The sequence below is a fragment of the Pyrgilauda ruficollis genome, unplaced genomic scaffold (genome assembly GCF_017590135.1).
Source record: "Pyrgilauda ruficollis isolate IOZ18807 unplaced genomic scaffold, ASM1759013v1 scaffold28, whole genome shotgun sequence".
Lineage (NCBI taxonomy): Eukaryota > Metazoa > Chordata > Aves > Passeriformes > Passeridae > Pyrgilauda > Pyrgilauda ruficollis.
This window is the reverse complement of record NW_024524155.1, coordinates 1306744-1331630: the sequence shown is the minus strand read 5'-3', so window position 1 is coordinate 1331630 and position 24887 is coordinate 1306744. Positions and strand designations below refer to the sequence as shown.

General features: G+C 38.2%; 1 protein-coding gene across 1 annotated transcript in view; it reads right to left on the bottom strand.

Annotated features, from left to right (window-relative positions):
* The window catches only part of MIPOL1 (mirror-image polydactyly 1), a 162065-nt gene that overhangs the window by 34533 nt on the left and 102645 nt on the right, over positions 1 to 24887 (bottom strand). Inside the window, exon 12 of the mRNA XM_041472129.1 lies at positions 12270 to 12364. Within this exon, the coding sequence (XP_041328063.1) occupies positions 12270 to 12364 (95 nt within the window). The remainder of the gene's footprint in view (positions 1 to 12269; positions 12365 to 24887) is intronic.

The following is a 24887-nucleotide window of genomic DNA, read 5'->3' as shown; positions in this document are numbered from 1 at the left end:
GCTCAGAGCAAACCAGCAGCCTTATTAGCCTTTAAAGATTTCATTTTCAAGAACTCAAGACCCTTTATTGACTAATGAAAGGTTGGGTCCCCAAGCCCATAGACTGATGTTGCTTGGAACATATTTTAATAATTTTGGAGTGCTAGCAGCCATCTGTCTAAAGAGCTTTGATCACATAAATGCACTCTGAACTGCAGCTCCTTCCGACTCCAAACCCTGTCCAAAAGCCAAAGGAAACCCGCAGGCATGGCAACTTTGAGACAATTCAAAGCCTTGCAATGTGATAAGGCTGCTTTTATTATTTAGCACATCATTAGATTTAATGACACCACAGATAAGAGATACACTAAAAAGATACCATTGTCATCGCCTATCATATAACAGCAACATCCAACTGTGACTTTGCTTTGTTTCTACCCAACACTTGTTACTTACTATGGTATTTTAAAAGAATAGTTAAATGAAACAAAAGGATTTCTTTTCCTGCTGCAAACATCAGAAACAGTAAAAAAATACCTAACCAAAAAGAGAAAAAAAATTAGGACTTTGTTTTTTTAATACATTCCTGCTTAGTTAAAAAAAAAAAACAAAAACAAACAAAAAAACCCCACCCCTCTCCCAGAAAAACCCAACACAAAAGACAAGCAGAGAAATCCCAAATAATCTACTGTATTTTTAGTTTAGACTATTGACTGTAAGGCAGATACTGCTTGCACACACAAACTTATTTTGACCAGCACTGAATACAAATTTACATTGAAAAGAGAGAGATCCATTACAGTTACAGCTCTTAACATTATAATATTTATTAACAAATTTCACACAATTCCCAATATTATTTCCTACTTTTGAAACAATTTGGCCATCTCATAGCTTATTTTGTGGTGATCAGTATTTTTGTTGCGGTGTCTTGTGACTGACTGGTACAGACACATTCTATTAACTATGAAAGCTTGGAAGCAATGACAGTGTCAGGCATGAAGAAAATCTATTTTAACTACCAGCGTCAAGAAATTGCTCTCAAAAATCAAAGCATAAGCCCTAAGAGAGTGGTTGAAACTGCATAAAAACATCTCTCTTGATGACTGGAGAGACACAGTGGTGGAACCTGTGTGACAGAGCATGATTTTATTTGCTCCAAATGTCAGCAGCCTCAGGGAGTTCAACTCTGAGAATACAGTGCTTGCAGGTTCCTCTTCATTCTGAGATCTCATTCTTGGCTCTCTTCCTCTAGAGATTAGCCACCAATAACCAGGAGAAAGTTTTAGTGTTGCACAGTATAATACTATACTTTTCTATCCACTAGCTGTCATACCAAATGTGACTAGCTAGCAGTGTGAAATAATAAAATAAATAAATAAATAAATACGAAATAAACCCTGCACTTCTTTGTCACTTATGAAAACATTTTCAGGTGGCCATTCTGTAATGGTGATACAGCACAGATTAAGAGGAAAGAAGACGAAACCATAACATGAAGTGGCTTAGGTAGTGGAAGAGCTTCTCTAAACCCTTTGTTATCAAAGAAAATACAACACTGATGATTCACTCAGCGTAACTCCCTCCCTCTCCTTCTGTGGCTTTTCCTTCCAAACTTAGAGCCGTAAAAACTCCTCTGCTAGTGAGACAGCAGCTCCATACCACTGGTTACATGCCTGTCCTGTGGCATCAGGAAAAAGACAAGTGGCTCTGTGCTAGTTCTCCTTCCTGTCATGACCATGTAAACGGCTGCTTATAAAAGCAAACTATTACTAACATGTTACACTTTACTCAAATACCTGAAACTCAGAACTGAGCAAACCCCAGCAGGCCCACTTACTCACTGGAAAACTGTGACTGAAGCTTCCAAGTTGGTCTCTACTCTCCTAAAAAATGACAGCTTTCACACCTATGCTGGAAGAACTACCCATACCAGACAAGTAATACATCATTATGGAATGCTGGACACAGGTTAAAAACCTTCCAAAACACAAGACCTCGATCACATTTGTTAGAAAAGCAGCTAGTGAGTGGGAAGTTAAAATGGAAATTTTTCCAGTAAAAGGCATCAGCATGACACACATGTATCAATTTAACAAAAGCTCTAAGTTTAGATGGAAATTGAATAAAGAAAATACCTTACTCTCCACTTCTCTCTTTGTAAACAAAACAGGTGGGCAGCCTTCTGTTTTGTGTTCCGTGACAGGCAGAGGACTTCTGCCACCTGCATTCTTAGATGCTCCCTAACATTTTTCCACTGTGAGCAGTGTTAAATGCAGAGCAAGAAAAGCAATGTTATGTCTAGCACTGACTGAAAATTGCTCATGTAGAAAGTCTTCTTACCAAAGATTTTTTTTTTTTTAATTGGGAAATGTAAATTCCAACACGAAAAAAATTTGCTGTCTTCCTGTGGCACATTTCTAAGTGGAAAGTTTTCTTTCAACTTAGCATTTCAAACTGTAATGCCATTTGATTTTAGTTCTTCAGTGGAAGAGAATTGAACTGAAACACATCAGTCATGATTTTTCAAAATTATTGAATTGACATTTTAACATAAAAACATGTCCTGTGAAAAACCAGCATAAAATGAAATGGCATTTTAAGTCCTCCTGACAATGTTATTACTATATTTCTAAATATCATATTAATAACAAAAGAATTCCCTTTCATACAATATTTATAGGGCAAGACAAATTCTTTTACACTTTTAGATTTTCTTCATAAATTCTCATGGGAAAATCTGTCTTCCAAATAGCTCTTATTACACACACGGTTTTCCTGTGTTTCTTTAACTTGCTCTAGAGAGGGCTGCTTCTTATTCTGTATCTGTTTTCCTTCTCTCATTTTAAAGCAAGAGTACCTGCATTTTCATAGTCTCTAAAGGTGTTATGCAAAAGGGTAAAACTTCTTATTCAGTTTATACAAATAAAGCAGCTGAAGCAGAGTTTAGTGATGTGATTAATCTATATTCATTCAGCATTTCAACATTTCAATGGTAGAATTAGAATATGTAGCCTTTGTCCACACACCCTTTCTACCAGATAACAGATTCCATAATCCTGCATATACTCTTTATAGATTGTCCAATTTTGATTTTGTGTATTCTTACATTGTATAGAATAGATATTAACTTTAGTGATCTCATAATCCTATTTTTTACAAGTATTCCTACAGGAGTTTCATACTTTGTATTGCTATCTACTCCAAACTACCAGTAGCAGTCAGTGGGTTGATTGCAGGTAGTTCTTCCAGAGACTTTAAACCTTCCAAGAATTCAATTTTATTACGCTTTAATGGCTTTGAAAAATGGTTCCTAGACATCTCTAACTATGTGCTTATTTCAAAAAAGCACAGAACAAAGTTACACCTCCCAGACTTTTCAGCTCACTGAGAAATCAAGGAAGTCATAACAGAAAATCACGTAGAGCAGAGGTAAAAAAGAAGGTGAAGGAATCAGCCAGGCAAAGGACAGCTGTGAACATAATGCCAGCAGGGCCCTGTATACAGAGTCGTGAGACCATATCAGCATCCAATGGCAAGGAATTCCTTTCTGTCAAGCAAATTGTTGCTCTTAGAGAAGAACAGAAACTCATGTGAAAAGGCCCATCCCAGCAAAAACGACAAAGTAAATGTTGTTTTAGTTCACATTACCCCACGACCTCAAATAAGTAGAGAAGTCAGCTCAAGTCTGGTGCAAGACAGTGTAAGGACCTGTGGAGCACTTCTAGCCTTAAAGTACTTGGCACAAAAAGTGACTGGTTGGTCCTCAACTAATTTGAAAAATTTAAGAAACTTTGCCACTATAACACCCAGCAGCAGAAGCAGTAGTGGAATTAGCGCATGGTGCAAATGAAAACTGCATCACAGAATGTGTTAGGCGCTCCAGTCCTTATTCATGCTGCTTCCTCAGTCCTGCTGCTTAGTGTTTCTATTGGCAAGGCACCTCTGAAGGCCAAGAGCCAGGCCCTGGAAACATCAGGCACAAAGATTTCATAAAGTGTCGTTCAGACCAATCCAACAGCAGCACAAGGCAATTTTAGTGTACTACATTCTGGTTGCAGGCATGGCGTGAGGTGGCTTGTTATTCCATCAGGTGCCTTGGATCTTTGACAGTTCAGTGCTTCCTCTCTCTTAAAGTTTTAATAAATCACTAAAGCTGAGTTAGAAATTGTTTTGCCATGCTAAATTTTTTTCACAGTGAGATAGGAAAACTTTTAAACTCAATGTCAGGGCAAGAAGCAAAATATTCAAATAATTTTTTTTCTGTGTTTCTAAATGAATGAGAGACACAGAAAGGTTAAAGAGGATGCTGATGGCTAAAATATTTCATTGGAGGGCAAAAAAATGGATACCCATCAGCCTCCAATAGGTTCAGATACTGCTTCGCCTTTGCATTGCTTGCCAAAGTGCCATTGTAAACACCAAGCCTATGGTACATACTGGAGTTTCTCTCCACTGTCCCTTTTCTTTGCAAATGGTCAAATACTAACCGGAGAATGGATGTGAGTCTGGTCTGCCATGCTCCAAAGAAATTTTTCTATCTACACATTTATTTCTAAAGTCAGTCTCTCTGACTATGTTATTGTTAGAAAGCTGAACAATTGCACAAAGTGAGACAACAATAAATTCCAAGCTGGAGAACAAGAAGTCTGGGAATGGGGCAGGGACAGGAGGATAATAAATTCAATAAAGTGTGAAATACACAAGGATAACAAGGGAGTGCTCTGCCTTTACTGCTCACCTGCATCAAGCCACTGAGAAATACAGCCATCTCAGTAGCACCAGTAAAACCTCATGCAGCTGCTTTCCAATGCAGAGCAGCTCACTGATCCGTCTTCCCCCCTTTGGCTGTCTGATCCAGTTCATGAAACAGCCCCCAAACCTTGGACTTTTATCTCCTGTGACACCAGCAAGAGCTGTGATTGCACAAGCAATAAAGTGACAAAGGAAAGAAGTCATAGGGGACACAGGGGCTTACTAGTGGGAAAACGCTTATGAGACTACAGAGAAAGACTCACCTAAAATCCCAATTCTTTTGGGGCTGCAGCACCTCACTGCAAAGTGGCACAAAACAGAGGAAGAGAAGACTGAGCACACAGATTCCAAATCCCAGGTCCAAATAATCAGGGTGTTGGCTTCCCTCACTCCCACAATTTGACTAAAAATTCACTGAACCCTCCAGGGATTGCTGAGAGAAAATTTGGTTTTAACCAATCTGATTTAAAGACAGCAGTGTTTCTCCACCCCAATTTTCTACCAATTTTAACACTCAGTTCAATAAACAAACAGAAAGACAGTCCCTGCCTTTCTTTTGTTATAACAGAAGACAAACAAAAACCTTAGTGTTCCCTTACAGATTCATTGCTTTCTATATGTTTGGCTGGATCAAACTGGAGCAGGTTAGGTTCCTCCAAAACATGTATTACATGGTCTCCCACTGCATATCCAAGTCCCTTATCTCTTTGGTATAAAAAAAGAACCTCTTCTGTGCTTGTAAGTGGGAAATTTAATTAGCTGAAGGTTTATGTTTAATGTCAGGTGTCTGAAACTCTTCAATAAAATAGAAGTCTCTGCTGCAAGAACAGAGAATACTTGAAACACAACTGATGTCCTCTCCATGATCCAAAACTGCTCTTCAAAAAGAACCATGTGGTTTACAGTGACACCATTACTTGGTCATTCTTCTTAATGACTGTAATTACACCATGTTATGTCTAGTACTGCAACTAGTACTGAAACAATGACAGCAACTGCCAGAACAGAAGCAAGCAGACAAGATGAAAAGAGCAGGAAAATGAGTCAACGGCCATAACTGAAAAAGTGAGATAAAAAAAAACCAGGTAGGAAAAGACCAGTTCTCTGAGGTAAACTGCTGGGACAGATGCTCAAGGCAGTCAGCTATTGCTTTAGAGGAAGGACTGAGATCACCACTCTGCACTAGTGGTTGCAGCTTCACTAATCCCACTGTAAATGGGTTCCAGTTCATTTGGGCTGGGAAACTGGATGTTAGAGCAGCCCAATCTTCTGCTACATATTGTGTTCCCCTAAGGGAAATCTTGACTGAGAGAACTCTGAAGAAGACTAAGAGATGGCAGAACAAACAGGCTGAAATGTTTGAGCAGGGGTCTGTCAGAGTACAAGAACCTGACTATTTAGCCTATTGTATTCTGACCTGCTACTGCAGTGGCTATGAAGATGAATATTGACTTTCTACTAGAAATAATTTATAGTTTTTAATAGCCCTTAAAACTGAATGAAAGCAACATTCTAACAGCAAGAATTACACCATTCTATATCCATACACAGAGTCCATGGAGCATGGCTGAAATGGCACCACGTGAGTATTATATTCCATAACATCAGTCACGAAACTATAGAATGGAACTAAATTAAACACACACAACTGTATCCAAAGCTTGAATAGAAAGTATTTTTATCCAGGACTAGAAATAATGGCTATTTATGAAGAAATATGTTTCTTCATCTATTTCTCCTGTTACAGGGCGATTCAGTTCTGTAATTAAGATGAGAATTGAGTTTGCCACTGAGTCTTTAAGTTCTTTATTTGGGGAAATAATAAAGAACCTTCTTGATTTCCTACTTTCACATTTATTGATCTCAGTCTTTAAAAAAATGAACTTCCATGTCCTTTTACAAGAGACTTTGTGGGAAAAATATATGGACTTCCATAAAACCAACTGCTATTTAGACCATTTGTTTGTGCCATTTAAACATGAATTCCAAGTATTCCATTTGAAGTATTGTAAGCATTGAAACTTGTAGATTTAAATTCTGTTAAATCTCTTCAATAGTTTTTAACTTATAAAGTGCTACAACTGGTTAAGGTGCAAGAAAACTGCTAGCATTGAATGCAGAGAAACTACCCATATTAACTGAAAGTTTGAATCTAAAAATACTTATTTCAGGTAACTGTACTTATTAGTACAAGGAGCCTTACAGAAGTTAATTAATCTTCCATTTCATTGTTGAGAACCATCATATAATTGTAAAATAAGGCATCTTTTTCACCCATGCTCACCATAACTTATATATTCCAATTACTTTGCAACATTATACTGCTTTTGACTGGGATACAGTGAATTTTCTTCATAGCAGGTGGTATGGCATATATTTTGGATTTGTGTTGAAAAAAAGGTGTTGCTAACACACGGATGTTTCAGTTATTCCTGAGGAGTGCTCACACAGAGTCAAGCCCTTTTTGCTTTTCATTCCGCTCCAGCAGTGAGCAGGTGAGGGGTGCCCAAGAAGTGGGACAGAGATACAGCTGGAACAGCTGGCTCCAACTGACCAAAGGTGTCACACTTACCATATAAATCTAGGGGAAGAAGGAACCTGATTATAAAATTGGACAGATCACATAACTGAAAAATATGCAAATAAAAAACTTGTGATGATGTTCAAACAACAGAGGTATATGAGAAAGAGGTATCAGGAGTCCCATATACTTTAAAACTGGTTATTTGGATATAGCTTACTTTGGTCACTGAGGGTCTTATGATTTGCATTAATCTCTAGCTTAAAGAGCACTGTGTATAAACAATTATGTTAGTAGGACAGAAACTCTACGCTATTCCTAACTGTTATGCAAATTTTAATTTCTGGTATGTATTTTTGAGTTAGCATCCAGAAAACACAATTTTGTTTTTGAAACTTGACACAGAGACAACAGAAGAAGAACAAACAAAAGCACAGAACTTGCCAAACTTTATTTGTAGCCAGCTTCTTGTTCCTTATGTATCTGAATTAGCTTCTTCCTCCCTTTTAATTCCATTTCACTTCTCTGTCCCTTCTAAAGAAGAATGAAATTGTTCTGGGATATGCTTTCTTTTCAGAAAGTCAAAAGTCAGAGGGAAATAAATGCTTCCTCATTATATCTGCAAAAGCTAATTTAAATTTTGGGTTAGGCTATTACAGCTTTCCATGAAGCTACAGTTTCAGTTGGGATTTGCTTTTCACTTCACCTGAAAACAAGTGTGGTTTACAAAACAGGCTTCTTTCACATTTGGAGGGAAAAAAAAATGAACGTCTTCAAAGAGCAGCAGCTACCAGCTGAGAGAATTGTAGAATAATGAGGTTGGAAGTGACCACTGGCTGCCTCCAGTCCAACCTAACTTCTTCTCAAAGTGACATCAATATGAAACCACACCATGTTGCTCATGACTTTATCACGTTAGGCACTGGAAATCTCCAAGGATGGAGATGGTAAAAACCTCTCTGGCAACCTGTTCCAATGATGGACAGCCTCCATGGAAAAAGTTTTCCCGTGTAACCTGTCTGAAATGCTCTTGTTTCAATTCAAGTCAGTTGTTTCTCACCCTGTTGTCATGGAGCACTGTGAAGAGGTTGCCTTTCTTGACAACCTCTGCCCAGACTGTTAGGCTGCCATTAGGTCTCCCTGGAGCCAACAAAGAAAGGAATATTTTTTCTTTCCCAGGCTGTACAAGAGCAGTACCCTTGGTCTCTCTTTACATTGCAAATGCTATGGCTTCCTGGCTGTACCAGTTGCCCTCTGTCAAACTTTCTCCAATTTATAGATGTCTTACTTTTACTGGGGACCTTAAACTGGATGCAATATTCTAGATACCAAGAATCTTTCCTCTGGAGAAAATAGAAGGGGATTTTATTTTTTTCCCCTGAAGGTCTCCACTTTTCTCCCTCCTTTAGGCATGTCTGTGTGTACTTACTTCACACATACAGATATTCTGGACCTAAGTATCTCTCCCCTGATTTTGTATGATCAAATGATACTTTGCTTTTCCTGGATTATGCTAATGTTAGTGAAAGTCAGATTGGTAAAAAAATGCACATTTTAATGGTATTGTTTACACATGTATGCATACAAAATAGTTAATATACACACACAGTCATTACTTTTGTGACCAAATCCTTGAAATGTTATTGTGTGTTAAGGCACAAGTACAAGTGATATAGGTATCACTTGTACGCATTAATGGGAACCTCTAGGTTATTTTGTTTGCTTTGTTGTTGTTGAGGTTTTTTTTTTGTTTTTTTTTTGTTTTTTTTTTCTGTTTTGTTTATTTGTTTTTGTTTTCTTAAAATTGCTTCTTCTAAGTTAAAGGATGATGTAGTGTCCTGGTTCTGGCTAGCACAGGGTAATTTTCTGCAGTAGGCAGGAGGGAGCATGGCTGTGACCCAGAGGATATTCTACACCACCTCATGACATTTTCCAGTTGGAGGGAGAAGGGAGTCTTTTCTGGAGACAAGGGGCTCCTTCCCATTGGGATAGCATGGCTGTGGTTGGGTTGGGGTGAGAATTGTGCATGTGAATTACTCTCTCTTTTGTATGCTTTTGTTATTAATATTGTAGCTGTTACTGTTTATTTTGTTGTCTCATTGCTGTTTCCAGTAAATTATTCTTATCTCAACTCCTGAGCTTCACCTTATGTGCCTCCAGTTCTCTTTTCCATCCTGTTGCAGGGGAAGAAGCTGGAGGGAGAAGGGGGCAATGAGCGAGTGGCATGTAGTTTGGAGAATCCCTCATTAAATTGGGGAGTACCATTGCTAAACCAAGACTCATAGAAATCTCAGTTAAAAAAAAAAAAAACGGAGAAAAAGAATAAAGTAGGAGAAATGCTTTTTGTAAGGCCAGGGAAGACCTAAGAGCAAAAGGAGAAGTCACCAGATGAGCCAAAATTCTCAAGCCCTTGTCATGCTGGGGCTTAAGACAGAAAGTGTAAGAATCTGGTGAAGACCTTAAAGAACAGTAGGTGAAGGGAATGTGCACCTGGCATTGCCACATTGCAGTTTTACAGTTCTCATGAAGATTGGAGCATATGTGGAAGCCTATATTTTGCTCACTGGGGAATTACAAAGTCCAAAAAAGAGCAGTAACTCTTGGGAATGCAGTTTTGAACAGCAAATCATAGAGCTAACTCACTTGGATCAAAGCAGCAAACTTCCACCCCAGTTCAAAACAGACTGTCTAAAAACACTCCCAGTGCTTATTCTAGACTACCATAGTATGGCAAGCACCATGAGGAAATAAGAAGACCCAGCAGACATCCATACATGCGTCCCTTCCACATATAAATCAGAGTGCAAATTTTCATTCATTTGGGATGGCTTGGGAAATGCATTGTCTACCTTGTTATTCATAATTACTGTGGCCATCCCACCCTTGGCCTGGTACAGTTCCCAAGCTTTATGCACATGTGACATTCTTTTCTGTCTCCCTTGGCATGTGTTTAAAGTACTGTCACACTATTGGATGACAAGGGCTGCAGATGTCCATGTAAATTAAAGGAAACTGTAACCAAAATGTCAAGAAGTTCATAAGAATCCTCATAATGGTGCAATTAATTTCTAATCATGTCAAAAGACAGGCCTGAGAAATTAAATGTTGCTGCTTATGCACTTATAGGAGTCCTTGTTGCCTTTTACAACCCTTTCAAGTTCGGCTCCAGATGGCCTCTGGCTTTTCAAGTCATGTCTTTGTATGCTTAAGACAGTGTTTCCATACAGAGAGGTTCTGATTCATAACCTGAATGTCTTAAGTATGGAATACTTAAGGCATTCAAAACCCCTCTGGACCTGGGCAACCAGGTCTCAGTGGTCCTGCTCGAGCAGAGCTGGACAAGACAGCCTCCAGAGTTCCCTGCCAACCTCAATCAGTCACTCTGTGGGTCCACTTCGGAACACATCAGCCTCTAGAACAGTGAGGTAGGTAGGAGATAAAATCTTCTACTTTAGATGTTATAACTTGTATAAATCAGTAGCAATACAAAAGTTCTTGCCCCAGGGGATAATCAGGTGAGCGCTCCCACACCTTCTGGATAGATTTTGTAAATGCTGTCAACCAACTTACAGTGACATTTTGACTGTTCAAATTAACATGGTACATCCTACTGCTGATTCCCGCAAATCATTATTGTTAATATTTCTGGGATTTAAAGCATTTACAAAGTAAATGGCTGTTGCTGCCTACTATACTTGTTAAACATTGTATGTTACTGCAAATTCGATAGGCTATGCCAAAAATGTAAGTTAAAAATCAGTGAAAAGTCTCCTACAATGTGTCAGATCAACACAAGCAAATTCTTAATTTCTAAAATATCAGTAAAAAATTGCACTTCAGTTTTTAAATTATTAAAAAAAACCCCATTTAAATGAGTAATAAGGGCACCATAATAAATTCTTTCTAGCTTGGTAAATCATACCATAATTTATGCACACACTAAATGCTGACCAAATTCATTAAATGCAATAATCACAAATTGCTTGGGGTTTCTATTCACTATTAACAGGCTTTAAATAAATGCCTATGAGATTTAGGAACAAAAGTTGTTTTTGAAACTTCCCTCCAAGGTTTTAATAAACTTAATGAGAAGGGAAAACTTGAAAAACCTCTAGAAACCTGAGTATTTTTGACTTTCAAATGCTGAAACACTGAAAACATACACAGTTCTGCTACTGCAAATGCTTTTTAGACATAAATAACTAGTCCTCTTTATTTCCAGTGAGTATAGTATTCACACTAGATTTATTATTTACCTCTGTAGCCCACATTCCTCATCACAGACATTCAGCCTTCAGATTCACAATTTTCAGCTGTGTTGATGCCAATTCTCCTGCCTTTAACCTGCTGGCAGCTCTGTATCTCCTCTCACACAGGAGGTCAGGATGAAATGAGAGCTGTAACCCAACATCACTCTGTAAAACAACCTAACTCCTTCACTAGACCACACAGAGCTTTTCCTTAGGGACTAAAACCCACTGATCCATGCAGATGTTCAGTGCAGCCCACCTAAATTAATGAGAATGGGTATTTCTCTCATTCTCCATACTGCCACAGAACATAAGGAATTAAAAGGCACATATATTGGGGTTGAAGAAGAAACGGGTATTTTAGAATTACAAATGTATTATTCTAAAATTTATATTGACTAAGTTACGTATGTGCAAACAATCAGGGAAGAAACAAGCATTTAAGTAATCTGGTTCTTTTGTCCATGTGTTTTTAAGTGATCACATTGCCATAGCAAAGCTTTTTAGTGTAAAAATCAGCCATCACAAACTTTTCACTTCCCTTAGAAGAAACTAATACAAAATTCAGGCTATAAGAAGGGGACTCCTGTTTCAAAGAGATGGTTGGTGAGCAGTAGAGCAGAAATGCAGGCTTTGATTCATTGATGTATTCACATTTTTCCAACAAATACCTATTTGATAAGGCCATTTCCTCACTCAGTCAGACATCATACAGAAAATTTCCCCTATGAGTCACTCATTCATATTAGAATCAATCATTTTACCTGTAATAAACACGCAATGTTTGGACTTCTTCCTCTAGTTTTTTGCACTGTTGAAGAGCAGCTTCCTTTACTTGTTGCAAAGCTATCAGTTCTGCCTGTGAAAATGATAAACAACTGATAACTAATTTATTCAGAACATCCATACTTTTCTGAAAACACATCAATCTGTGCAATAATTTCAACCATTATAACTGCACACATAGAGTTATACTGTTGTATGTAACATAGTGTTCTGGTTTAACCCCAGCCAGGAACTAAGTACCAGGTAGCTGCTTGGTCACTTCTTTCTCCTTCTTCTCACTGATGGCATGGTGAGGAGAATCAGGAAAGAAAAGAAAATCAAACTTGTTGATTGAGGTAAGAACAGTTAAATAACTGAAACAAAGTAGAAGATAATAATAATAATGATATTAGTATGAGTAATTGTAATAAAAAGGAGAGGGACAGAGGGAGATAAATCCCAAGACAGGCAAGTGATGCACAATACAACTGTTCACCACGTGCTGACTAATGCCAAGCCTGTCCCTGAGCTGTAACTCACACCCTTTCCTGGTAACTCCCCCCATTTTATATACTGGGCATGATGTTTTATCACATAGAATGTCCCTTTGGCCACTTTGGTCAGTTGTCCTGACCATGCTCCTTCGCAGCTTCTTGTGTACCTCCTCACTAGCAGTGCAGGACATACTGAAAGTCCTTGACTTGGGGCAAGCACCACATAGCAACACCTAAAACATCAGTTATCAACATTATTTGCATACTGAATCCAAAACACAGCATGGTATCAGCCACCAGGAAGCAAACGAGCACTACCCCAGACTATTTAATTCATATGAAATATTCCTTCTTTTTCTAGCACTGAAATTTTTCTATTTTTTTCCCCCTAGCAGATTCATGTTTTGAATGGCTTCTCCCGTGTAAGTTTTTCGAATACCTAAGGTTAGAACTCTTCAACTCAGCCAAGTGTTTATCAGCAAACATATTTCATATGATATATATGCAATATATATTCATATGATATATATTGCTATACTGCAAAATTGTTGACCAACATATAGAAAGTGAAGCAAGGCTCTTGGCCATGAACTACTGACACATGACTCTGGTCTGCACATGGCTCCCTAGCTGTTAAGGGCAGCAGCCCCTGGCTGATGTTAGCAGCAGAAGAGCTGCTGGATAACCAGGACCCTTGAGCAGCGGCAGGCAATGAGGCAGCAGGGACTCCAGAGGCTGGCACTGACAGCTCATGCTGGGATCTGGGGGCATTCTTACCCAGGATCTGGTTTATAGAGGGGTGAGGGAATCCTTGAGCAATCACCATCATCTCCCATCTGTGAACCCCATCGGACACTCCCCCTCCCACCCTTGATTCACACTAAAGGGAGCGTGACTCACGACCATAATGGAAATTGCAGCACGCGGCTTGCAATTCAGGAAGGGAGTCAGCCCCAACAGCTAAAGAGGAGGCAGGGAGAAATAAGCATTCATGCATATTTAATATGCGTCTATACCTTAATCACCATTAATTTTAAAAGTCCAGTTCCAATAGCACTGCAGGACTGCCTTGAGGGCCCAGGTACCATATAAATAAATCAGTGAGTGATTTATTGTTGTAACAACAAATAAGATCAGGCTTCCACAGCAATTCCTTGACACATGAGCCTGAGCATTGGGCTGTTTTCCAATGTTTTTAATTCACGGTGTAAGTTATTAATTGTACAAATTGTAAGGCCCTTAACCAAGTGGTACATGTGTGAGAAATGCCAACTGTGGATTCTGCCAACTCTTCAGGACAGTGTTGCGGAAAAGTTTCTTAGTAAATTAAAGACCTGTTATATGAGCTACAAACCCATGAAGGGAAATGCACATAGTTCAGCCTCTAAGTCTGCCAAACTCACTGTATAATCATGAACAGCTCTGCCTGTATGCCTCAAAATCTCTCTCCTAAAACAGGGCTCCCGCTTGCTTCTGTTTCCTGTTTGTCTCTTAAGACTGTAAGTCTTCAAGGCAGGTGTTTTACTGTTTACTGTCAACTCCCAGTCATCTATGGGCAATTCATTCTGCTGGTTGATTAATCATGTCCTGGATACCTGGCTGATTCCTGGCAAATTTTATTGAACACCGCATTGCACAAACGCAGCTACACAAGCAGTCTCTGAACCGTGCTGCTCGGTGGGTCGTGTTGCACCCAGGGTTTTGCACTGCCCAGGTACAGGACCCACTGCTGTAATTGCTCCTGTGAGAGAGATCCATAAAGTTTTAACAGGAAGTTCCCTGGTGAATAAAAACTTTCTTACTATATGGGGGGCGTTCCTTCAGCTTTAAAAGCAGAAAGCGTTAATGTTTAACATCTGAGTGACAGTGGTTTTGAGCTTCTGATACTGAAAACAATGTACTGCATGCTGGCAAGCCCTAACTTCTGTCAGAAAGAGGTTAAAATCCTCTGCAGGTGAGCCTCTTGCCTGGTGTAGCTTGCTGCCTTGCAAGCAGAACTCACAGAACACAAGATGTTAGCCAAACCAAGCTATTTTCTGTAATTATACTGTTCTGTAGGTGAAACAACATTCTTAAAAATTGGAAAACACACTTGAATCAAAGTAGGTGGTTTGTTCTAGAGGCCGGTAATTAACATCCTTGCCAATTTTCAGTGTACTGTGAAGTGTGATTGAAATGGTAGACTGGAAGGAAATGTTTGCAGCTGACACACCTACTCAGAGAGATTAACGGCTAGTCTCTTTGGAGAACTATCATAAAAATACACCTAATGTTCCACTTGCTGTTCAGGACAAGAGTCAGAGGCCCTAGAGTCTTAAGACTATTATTTATGTCAGTTTTTCAGCAGAAAAAACTGCACTGATTTGACTGGGTTTGCATCTGGGTTTGTACCAATAAAAATATCAGCAGAATCAGGTTCTTTGGATTAAATAAAAAAAAAAAAACAAACAACAAACCCAAGAGCTACAAAAAGTGAAGGGAAGAAAAACAGACATTTTTTAGCCTCCTCAGTAACTTCCAGTGGAGTTGATACTAGGCAGCTTCAAGAGACCAACAAAAATCCAAGCACAAGAGTCTCTGTGCACAGCATGCAGCCATGCGACAAAATGACCCATTGTTCACAGGCCTGAAGGGTGGTAAACACAAATAAACGAGTCAAATATCCTCCCAAGGCAGAGATGTCTTCCTTCACTAGAAGAAGGAAAGCAAAACAGTGCTCATCACAACGTTAAATTGCTAACTAAAATAATGGCATCTGCTCTACAGTAAAGAATTTGGAAGACTCCTAAATGTATATTGAAATGCATCCATACTGCATATGGCAAAAATCCTGCATGAGCTCACCTCTAGTAATAACAATAGCTGCTTGAGAACTTTTTAACAAAATATTGTTCCTCTGGAAAATGTCAAGCTGTGGAAATCAGAACTTTTCACAGAAATTTATCTGTTTTGATTAAATTGTTTTGGAAGGTAGGGTAAAGAAGAGGCAAGAAGAAGAATTACATGCAGGTTCCTCTGGTGGTGGTTTCCCATAAAAAGGCCACTTTAGAGGTGAGCTTGGTCACCTTTTGGTATAGGTGTCACTCTCAGCAAAGCTCCTTTTTAACCCTGAAAGGGTATTATGATCTCTTGGATACTGTGAAAAATATTTCTGAAGATTTTGTTTTGTCCAGAAGTTTTTACACTTTCATATTTGGTTTAATGTGGATAGATCCTTTCTCATTCTCTGTCCCCCTATCCACCTTACTGCAAAGGAGAATTGTTGTTGCATTATTTTCCCATTTTTCATTTTAGCAGTTATTTGGTGAAAATTTAAATTTTCCAATTAAATATAAAATCTAATCGCTACCTATCAAACTTAAAATAGCTGGTCTCAACTAATGAAAATCTTGGTACTGATCTTTTGCTGTTGCTTTTGCCTCAAAACATTTAAAAGAACAATGTCATGTGTTTTCTTACCACAAAGTCTGGGAAAAATACAAGACATAAGCAAAGGAAAACAGAGGATAAAACTAGTTTTTATCTTTTCCTAATTCCTCTAGGGCAAACATGAGCACCCTCAACGCTAATCTAAATTGAAAGAGGTAAGAACACACAGCCTCCTATGCTGTCAGGTTCTCTCTGGAACCTCGCCTTTGTGTGAGAGATGGCTTTTGTAAGACTTTTCAATATCCAATAGAAAGGAAAAAAATCCAATTAACTTGACTAATAAAGTTTCATAGCTTTTAAAAAAACTGATTTATTTTCTCATGCATTTATACAGAACATTACATATATATATATATATATAAATATATATAAATAAGCATTTATTTTTCCTTTCAGAGATAGGCTAAATAAACAACCTTTTCTGTTGCCTCTCACTAAACAGGCTCTTCATTACCCTGATCAATTTAAATGCATCTCTCCTCAGTACTCTGTACTCATGCCAGTGGAAACCTCTTACCTGACACATTCTTGTACGCTTTTTGCTCCCAGTCACCCTCCAGCCTGTTCTGCACACTACACTGGTATTACCCAGTTGACAGTGGAAACTCTTATTCATCCTGAAAAGATAATACCTTACACTTGGCACTGAAATTCCACCCCACTGCTTTTGTTTTTCCAGTACTTGAGGCCATCCCAATCTTTCTGCAAGACAGCTTGAACATACTTTGTATTAATAATATCTCCATGCCTTATTAAAAACAATTCCCAGCTCTGTATCATCAAGCAATTTTTTTGGCACATTGCTGCTCTTCATGCCAAAGGTTCTCAATGACAGCATTAAAAAAAACTGGTTCAGCACCAGCTGGTAAGAAATTGGAGAGAAATTCCACTAGTGAAATCCTTGGACCTTAACATTTCTTCCTTCAAATCTGTTTGCTGCTGCCTTCCTGCTAACTAGTTCCTTATTGCCTTTGACTAATCCCTCATCTCCTTCATGGGTACATGACATTTTGCAGACAGACATGAGTTAAACGTGCCCATTCTTCCAAACAAGAGACGCTGGGTGAATCCAGCGAGCAGCAAGCAGCATTTCCCACATTAAGCTTGTGCCTGCTTGTAAAATAACAATATATGCATTCCCCGCTGTAATTAATAATTTTCCATATGGCACAACCTACAAGCTTACGTGTCAGATTATATTAAAGAAGTTTCCTTGTCTAAATAACCAGTTATCATATCAAAGAAGAATTCTTGCATGATCGTTCTTGTGTAAAAACTGTACTTTAATTCACTCTTGATGAATCCATGCTTTAAAAATATTTTCCTTTCAAACTTACTCTGAAGTCTCACAATAAAGACTAACTGGTCTACAGTTGTCAAAATTATATTTTTTCCCCTTCTAAATATAGATGCTTTCCCTGCTAATTCCCTGTCATAGTACACTGCACATGGCCTCATAAGATTTATTAAAAAACTTTACTATCATTCCTGGAATTTCAGGTACCAGCTCTTTCAGAACTGGGGATGGAAACCATTCATTAACCCAATGCAAGCACAATAATCTACTAACAGCTGCCATGTACTCCATTTGCATTCACTTCTCTTAACCCTTATCCTCACAGCTGGCATCTTCATTGCCCAGTGCTGAGAGAAACAAAAATTAAAATCACATGCTTTTAGACCTAATCCAGAATTACCCCTGATCTCCATGCCATTCTCAGACCAGTGGCATATTTCCTCTTTCCTTGTTCTCATTTCAGTTGTTACACTATTGTTTGTTTCAATTTCCTTTCCAAGGGCAAATTTAGCTTAACCTCAGGCAATTTTCATTTGTCTCTAGATCTCCTGTTTTCTAAGACCTAACTTCCTTGCTTAATAAGTACCCTTCTTGTGGACAACTTATTTGTACTTTATTTGCATGGAAATTATAACTGACTCAATTAGAATGGGCACCCTTTCTACCCAGTACAACTTCTCTTGGCTTGACTGAGATACACATTAATGCACGAGTTTAATGCACTATTCCTTCACTCAGTAATAGTCACTACCAGCCTTTTGCTTTCTACTGACACAGGAGAGAAGAAGGTTGTGTGGGAAATCTGAGGAGTCTCCAAGTTAATTTCTACAATTTATGGTCCCAGTCATTTACATTTGGTAGAGCTGCAAAGAGAAAAGGGGAAAAATGGCAGTAAAGGAGAAAAATGGCAGTCTTTCCACTCCAGGTCCTACATTATCTGGAGTCTGAAATGGAATCCAGCCTCAAACAGACAACAGAGAATGGCTCCCATTTCTTGTGAGGAAGAAGTATGTTTCTGCTGATATTAGCAGGTTAGCTGGATAGGAAGAGCTCAGGTGTCTTCTCAGGGCAGCAGGAGATTGGGAAGGCAAATAAAAGTTTCTTTCATTCTGAATTAGAATAAACAAAAAAACCCCCCAAGTCTGTAAAAAAAAACATTTAAACTGAAGAAATATTTTAATCTTACACTATTTTTAATGCTTTTACATTTTACACATCATGTCAGTAAGAGAAATACATACTGCCTGATAGAGCAGGTCATGTTGTGACACATGAGATCCAACTTCTAACAGTTCTGTTATTTTTACATTAGCAGCTGCTACTTAGTGCAGATTACAACAGCTCATCTTATTTTCTATATCAAAGTGTCAACATATCAAACTGTTTCACCAACAATACAAGTAGGTAATGCTTTGATCTAGAAAGAAATATAAGCGCTTGTCTCATTAATTAGGGGATCAGAGGTTTTCAGGGTCAAGAAAAAGACTCCAGCTAACGAAAGGACTGAAAATGGCTAGCACTCTAATAACACACAAAGTAATCTCCCTTTTTTTTAAAATCATCCTCCTGAAGTGTCAAATTGTTTCATTACAATACAAAGAGGACACATTGACGTAGAAAATTAGATAAAATGTTTCAACTTGCATTTAAATATCAGCTGGCCTTGATGACTTTAAAAATTAAATTTAAAATTCAATTACTATAGTAATTGTTAGAAAATTTTGACACACCATGAAATACATAACTAACAAGAATAAGTCCAAATTTAAAATACAAAAATTAAACATTTTACTTCTGAAGTTTGAAGTGTAGGTTTCAATATTCACCAAATAAAACTTCTGGAAGATAAACTGAGCTGGAAAGTCTTGGAATAGTAACTGAAACTATTAGAAATTCATGCAAAGTTGTTTCTCAACACACAATTTTCTAACAGAAATAGTTTTTCTAAACCTGTCTTACGAGTAAATGGAGCAACTATTATTGATCCCTGATGGATCTGCGCTGCTGTGGAGGATCACTACAGCTAGAAAAAATACAATAAAGAACCAGCTGAGGGTTATCTGTGCGTGCGAGTTTCAGGGTAAGGGTGGCAATTGTGGGAACTCTTAACAGACTTTAAGTTGCAGCCCTCACCAACCCTCTGCCACAACCACACCCGGGTTGACATACCCTTTGGGCACAAAGGAAAGGTATCTCAACAGCAAACATGACCTTTATGAGTTTGCAGCAGGATGAAACAATTAATCATAATATTTTATTCTACAATCTAATACTACTATACTACTGTTGGTCCAAATAAATAGCTGTAATGATTTTTTTTTTTTTTTAATAAAAAGCATTATTTCACTGCATTGTGAAGATACACTGGTTTAGATGGAAGTATTTCTGAGGAATGTCAGAGAGGATTTCTGACAGAAGAGAGAACTCCTCCCCAGCCTTGTGATTAGATTATTTGTTTTGAATGCAGAAACCTAATGCTGACTCCCAGCTTCTTGCACTAACCCACTCTGGGCAGCATGGTGGACTCCTCCCAGTGAGACTGCTTCCCTGCTACAAAGTCATGTGAATTTTCCATGGTTCTGGTGACTATCATTGTCTCTCTTCTCTCTCTGTGACTGACAAAAATATTTTTTTACTAAATGGCTAAGTATGTGAAAAGCAGATCCAAACAGGGATACATAATGGAAAACAAGATGAACTCCAGAATTCAACCATCAAAATGTTTGAGGGTGCCAAACTTGGATCAGGGAGCTGAAATAAGAGCCTTCACATAAATGATGTGAGAGCATCAACAGTGGGTTTTTAACCTGTATGATTTTCATTTACCGTACAAAGAATTTATTAATGTTTTCTTTTATTGGAATTAAGAATTTTAACCCTGAAATCTTCTTTCTAAAAGAAAAAGTTTAAATGTCATTTTCAAGAAATATGGTGCTTCACCTCTATCTTATGTCACCTTCCTCAACTCAGCCTTTACGCCATCCCTAATTTAATATTTTTAAGGAGTTTTTCAGAAGACTTGTAAGAGATGTCACTATCTAACATTTAGACTCTTGTCTCCATCACAACAAATTCCCCAGTGAGAATACATTACCATACCAGATGAACATTGCTTGCATGGTTGTTCATTTCTAAGAGATCCTGTTGTGACTGGGACGTTAGCAACAGGTCACAACAAATTCTACACAGATTGTGCAATTAGAAGAAAAAAAAAATCACCAAATACCTTTTGACTGCCCTGAGAAAGAAAATGAAAGAATACAATAGCATTTTTGCTGAGACTAGATATGTATCTGGTTAATTTTATGACAATAAAAGCAAACAATATCATTATGCCTGACATATGATGCCTTATTCCTGTACTATGTGCTCACACCACATTGGGAAGAAGCTCACTGTACCAGCAGTATTTAACAAGTAGTTTGCTCCTTTACAAGCACATATTACAGGCCGATTTACCCACAGAAGTGGGCCCATCCCAGGAGGTGTTCAAGGTGACATGATGGAACTCTGAGCAACCTGGACTAGTGAAAGGTGTTTCTGGTCATAGCAGATGGACTGGACTTAGGCGACCTTCAAAGTCCCTTCCAATCTATGATTCTACAATTCACCAATTACCACATTATGTAAGAAAGTATCTATATGAAATGCCCATGATAAGTTTCAGTGAGAATTAAGGATTTGATCATCTAACCTTAGATATGATGAGACAAATTTTCTTCATCATCTGCAGTATTATTCTGTAATATGCCATACATTTTCCAAGCACTGATACAGTATACTGATATACTGAAAATTGCAGGGAAAATTACCCATTCAAAGGACAATCCAAGACACGTGATAAGAGTGTGAGACTAATACATGGAAGCATTTTATTTTAAAGAATTATTTAGGGAGTGAGGACGATTCATTTGGAATTCTGTCCTTGTGAGGTTGACACAAAACTGCAATTGACTTCCCAGGGTCAAGATTTCATTTATGGTTTCCATTCTTTTGCATATATAGGTTAAAAACCCCAGAGATACCATCATACATGCCTACTATGCATAGGGATAACTACCTAATGATATTATAAGTCTTATTTTAGGTAAGATATAGCCATAGTGAATGACAAAAAGGTGCCTGAAAAATTCAAAGGATGACAGCTCCAAAATACACACTCATAGCTGGACTGGGCTTTGCACATAAGTAACGCCATGTGCAGAGACACTGACCTTTTGGTAGGAGGGATTTTATTAAGAACACAAGCTGGGGGTGCTTTAAAGAGCAAATAGATAGGACTCTATATACAGGTAGGTAGATACCTGACTCACTACTAAATCACAATGTACACTGTGAAAAGAACATAAAAAGAAAACAATCAAGAATACTTTCTTTTAATAGAGAAAGAAAAACCCATTCACAACTGTGATTTCTGCACAGCAGTCACGGCTTTACAATCTATATGAAAATAACACATGTAAATGAATTTCTTTACTTCTCAGATTACATACCATTTACAGCTGAGGACCTGTAGAAAGGAAATATATTTCATGTTCTGTAATTCAGGTTTGGCCTTGGTGACATCACAAACTTTCTTTCTCATCTAAAAATCCATTTGGAAAATGCAAATTCAAATAAACAATGAAAAAACATCAGCAGTACAGAGAAACTTGTCTTATTTGAAAGTAAAATAAAGGATATTGTTCTGGGCATGGTGTAACCATTTACCTCTTCATGGCTCTATAGGTAACTGGACTGGAAAACAGATACACCCCTTTAAGACATATCAGGTTACCCAATATAAACTTAAAACAAAGGATAAAAACTGTCTCTGATTTACTTTAATACTAGGCATGTTTCTCTCAATTTTGAGAGGTCTGACTTCATACCATGAAGATGATTGCACTATACATGAAACTTTACTGGCAATCTTCTTAGGGAAAATCAAGAAGGAAACAACTGTGTAAGCTGGAGCAAGCTGAAGAAACCTTCCAGGTGGTGTCTGAGTCCTACTGGCAGGTTACTCTGGGAAAGCTTCAAATGTCAGCACCCATGATAAACCCATTGTCCACAAAAATTTGGCCACCTATGATTTGAAGTCAGTATCTGCCACAAACAGCAAATTGCCAGCACATGATCCAAAAGGTAATGTCATGTTGTCTCAGAAGCTTTGTGGTAACAAAGACCCTATTCAATAAAAACAACTTTACCCTCAGCCCCAAAAGTGTCTTATCCAGTTTGGGGCGGAACTGAACTGGCAGAATAACAGAAAAAAGTTCATATTACAGCCAGACATGTTTTATCTGTGCAGCAGCCAGAAACTGTGTGCTCTCAGGGCTCTCCATCTGGCACATTTTTGAGGCTCCACTAACAGACCCCAAACTAACCACATTACCCAACTCTCTACTGCTAAAAAGAACAGACCAGAAACTATGTTCTGACCTTGAGATCTACTGACATGACTTTATTCATGTTAAAAAATGGTCAGAAGTTCTCTTCCATTCACCTTCCTAGAAGGAAGGGCTGCTAACACCAGACTGTCAAAGGGCCATAGGTCCTAGCACACAGTACGGTTCAAAAGCATCATCTGGGAGAGTGGGTTAAAACCATGCCAGGGAGTTCTCCAAAAGAATGCATGAATGGTTGCATGTCATTGTGCAAGTCCGTGCCCTGATCCTATTTTTGTTACTAGTCTATGTTCAGGTAACTGGTCTTATAAATTAATAATGGCTTAATAAACTTGATTAAGGTTGATAAATCTTTCTCTCGTTCCCAGTAAGCTGGTGAGGCACTCAGCTGTTAAACAGGTATCACCCGCATCTCCATTTCAAGGATGTAGGAGTAATTCTTTCTCAAATCAAAGGCAAATCTTTCTAACCTTTCTTCATCACTCAGCCTCTACTGCACACCTCCTTATAGTAAAGTCCTTGGCTTTGACCAGCCATTGAAGATGTCTTTCATTGCTGTTTGAACTTAGCTGCCCTTGTCACCTCTGATTTCAGTGTGACACCAGTCCAAGAGAAACAGTCCAGCTGAGACACTCTGCAACATTTCATAAAGCTCTTTACGTAAGAAAATACGTCATTGAAATAATTCATTCTTCGTCAGAGGGGAAAAACCAGCATGCAAGGCAGTAACTTTATGGAAAAGTAAAGTTACTTTATGCTTCAAAGATTGTAACAGATGCTAAATGACAATACTCTCCAAAATAAAACCTTTCACGTGAAAAGACAGAATGACTGTTACCTCCTGATAGACAGTACTACCACAGAAGGCAGCAGTGTCTAACCACATTATCAGAATTTAACTAAAATTCTTTCATAAAAGCCATGAGTCTGTAGAGGTCTATAAATATTAATTGGTCCAGTTAAATTATTTTACTCTTCCAGGATTTGTAAGGAAAGGCATGCAAGAGATTAAGAGTTAATGTTTGTCACTTGACCTTGTGGTCTTCACCTTATGACCAGCAGGTATGCATACCCAAATTTATCTGATATTTTTGTATATAAAGAAACACAGAATCAAAGTGCTGAGTTCAAAAGCAATTGTTAATCTAAGAAAAGAAAAAACCAATTATTGAATAAAAGTATCTGTTATCAGGAGATTTAGGAATAAGAAAGAATCCATGAGTATGCCCCACACTGACATATACAGAGCATGAATACTAAGACATTCTCAAATGCAAGTCTGCTAGTACTTCTCATTTGATATCTGAAGTTCTTATCAAACAATATAGCAAGACAATTTGAGTTCTTTCTCCAGCTGGATTATGTCATGCCTAGCAGCATTGGGAAAAAGACAGGAGTTCCATGTCTGCACTTGAGGCTGGCTGTAGGCTTCATGACCTTGAGCTACTTGTGCAACTGGAGTGACCATGAATTTCTGAGACACTGTGAACAAGCCACCATCATGTCTCCTGTGATGCAAGCATCCTCAACAGATAGTTTAGAACAGTTTCAGTCTCTATTGTTGCAACACTAGCTGTGTAAAAGAATCAGTCATATTGAGTCTGAGTAGTTGATTCTGAACAGAACAACTCCCTCAATCTTGCTTTCTCCACTATCTTAACAGCAATGCTTTCTACCCAAGTAGAACTCAGAGTAAGGACTTAAAGTAAGAAAAGCAAATAGAGGTGTTTGTGAGAACATACATTAAGTCTTTATAGAAGACATTTGAGAATAGCACCGGAGAAAATTCAATAGAGGGCACTTTCCTATCAAATCAGCAGGCAATGGATCCATCTATGGTTTGTTAAGGATGTTATACTGTTAGAGAGATCTGTTGATACAGGTGAGTTAGCTTCACTCAGGACTCAAAAGTATGTTCTGATACTACGGATTTCTGCTCCTTTCTGTTAAAAATCTATTTACTAATTTTTTATGAGGTAATCATATTACCTTCTATTGCATATCTAT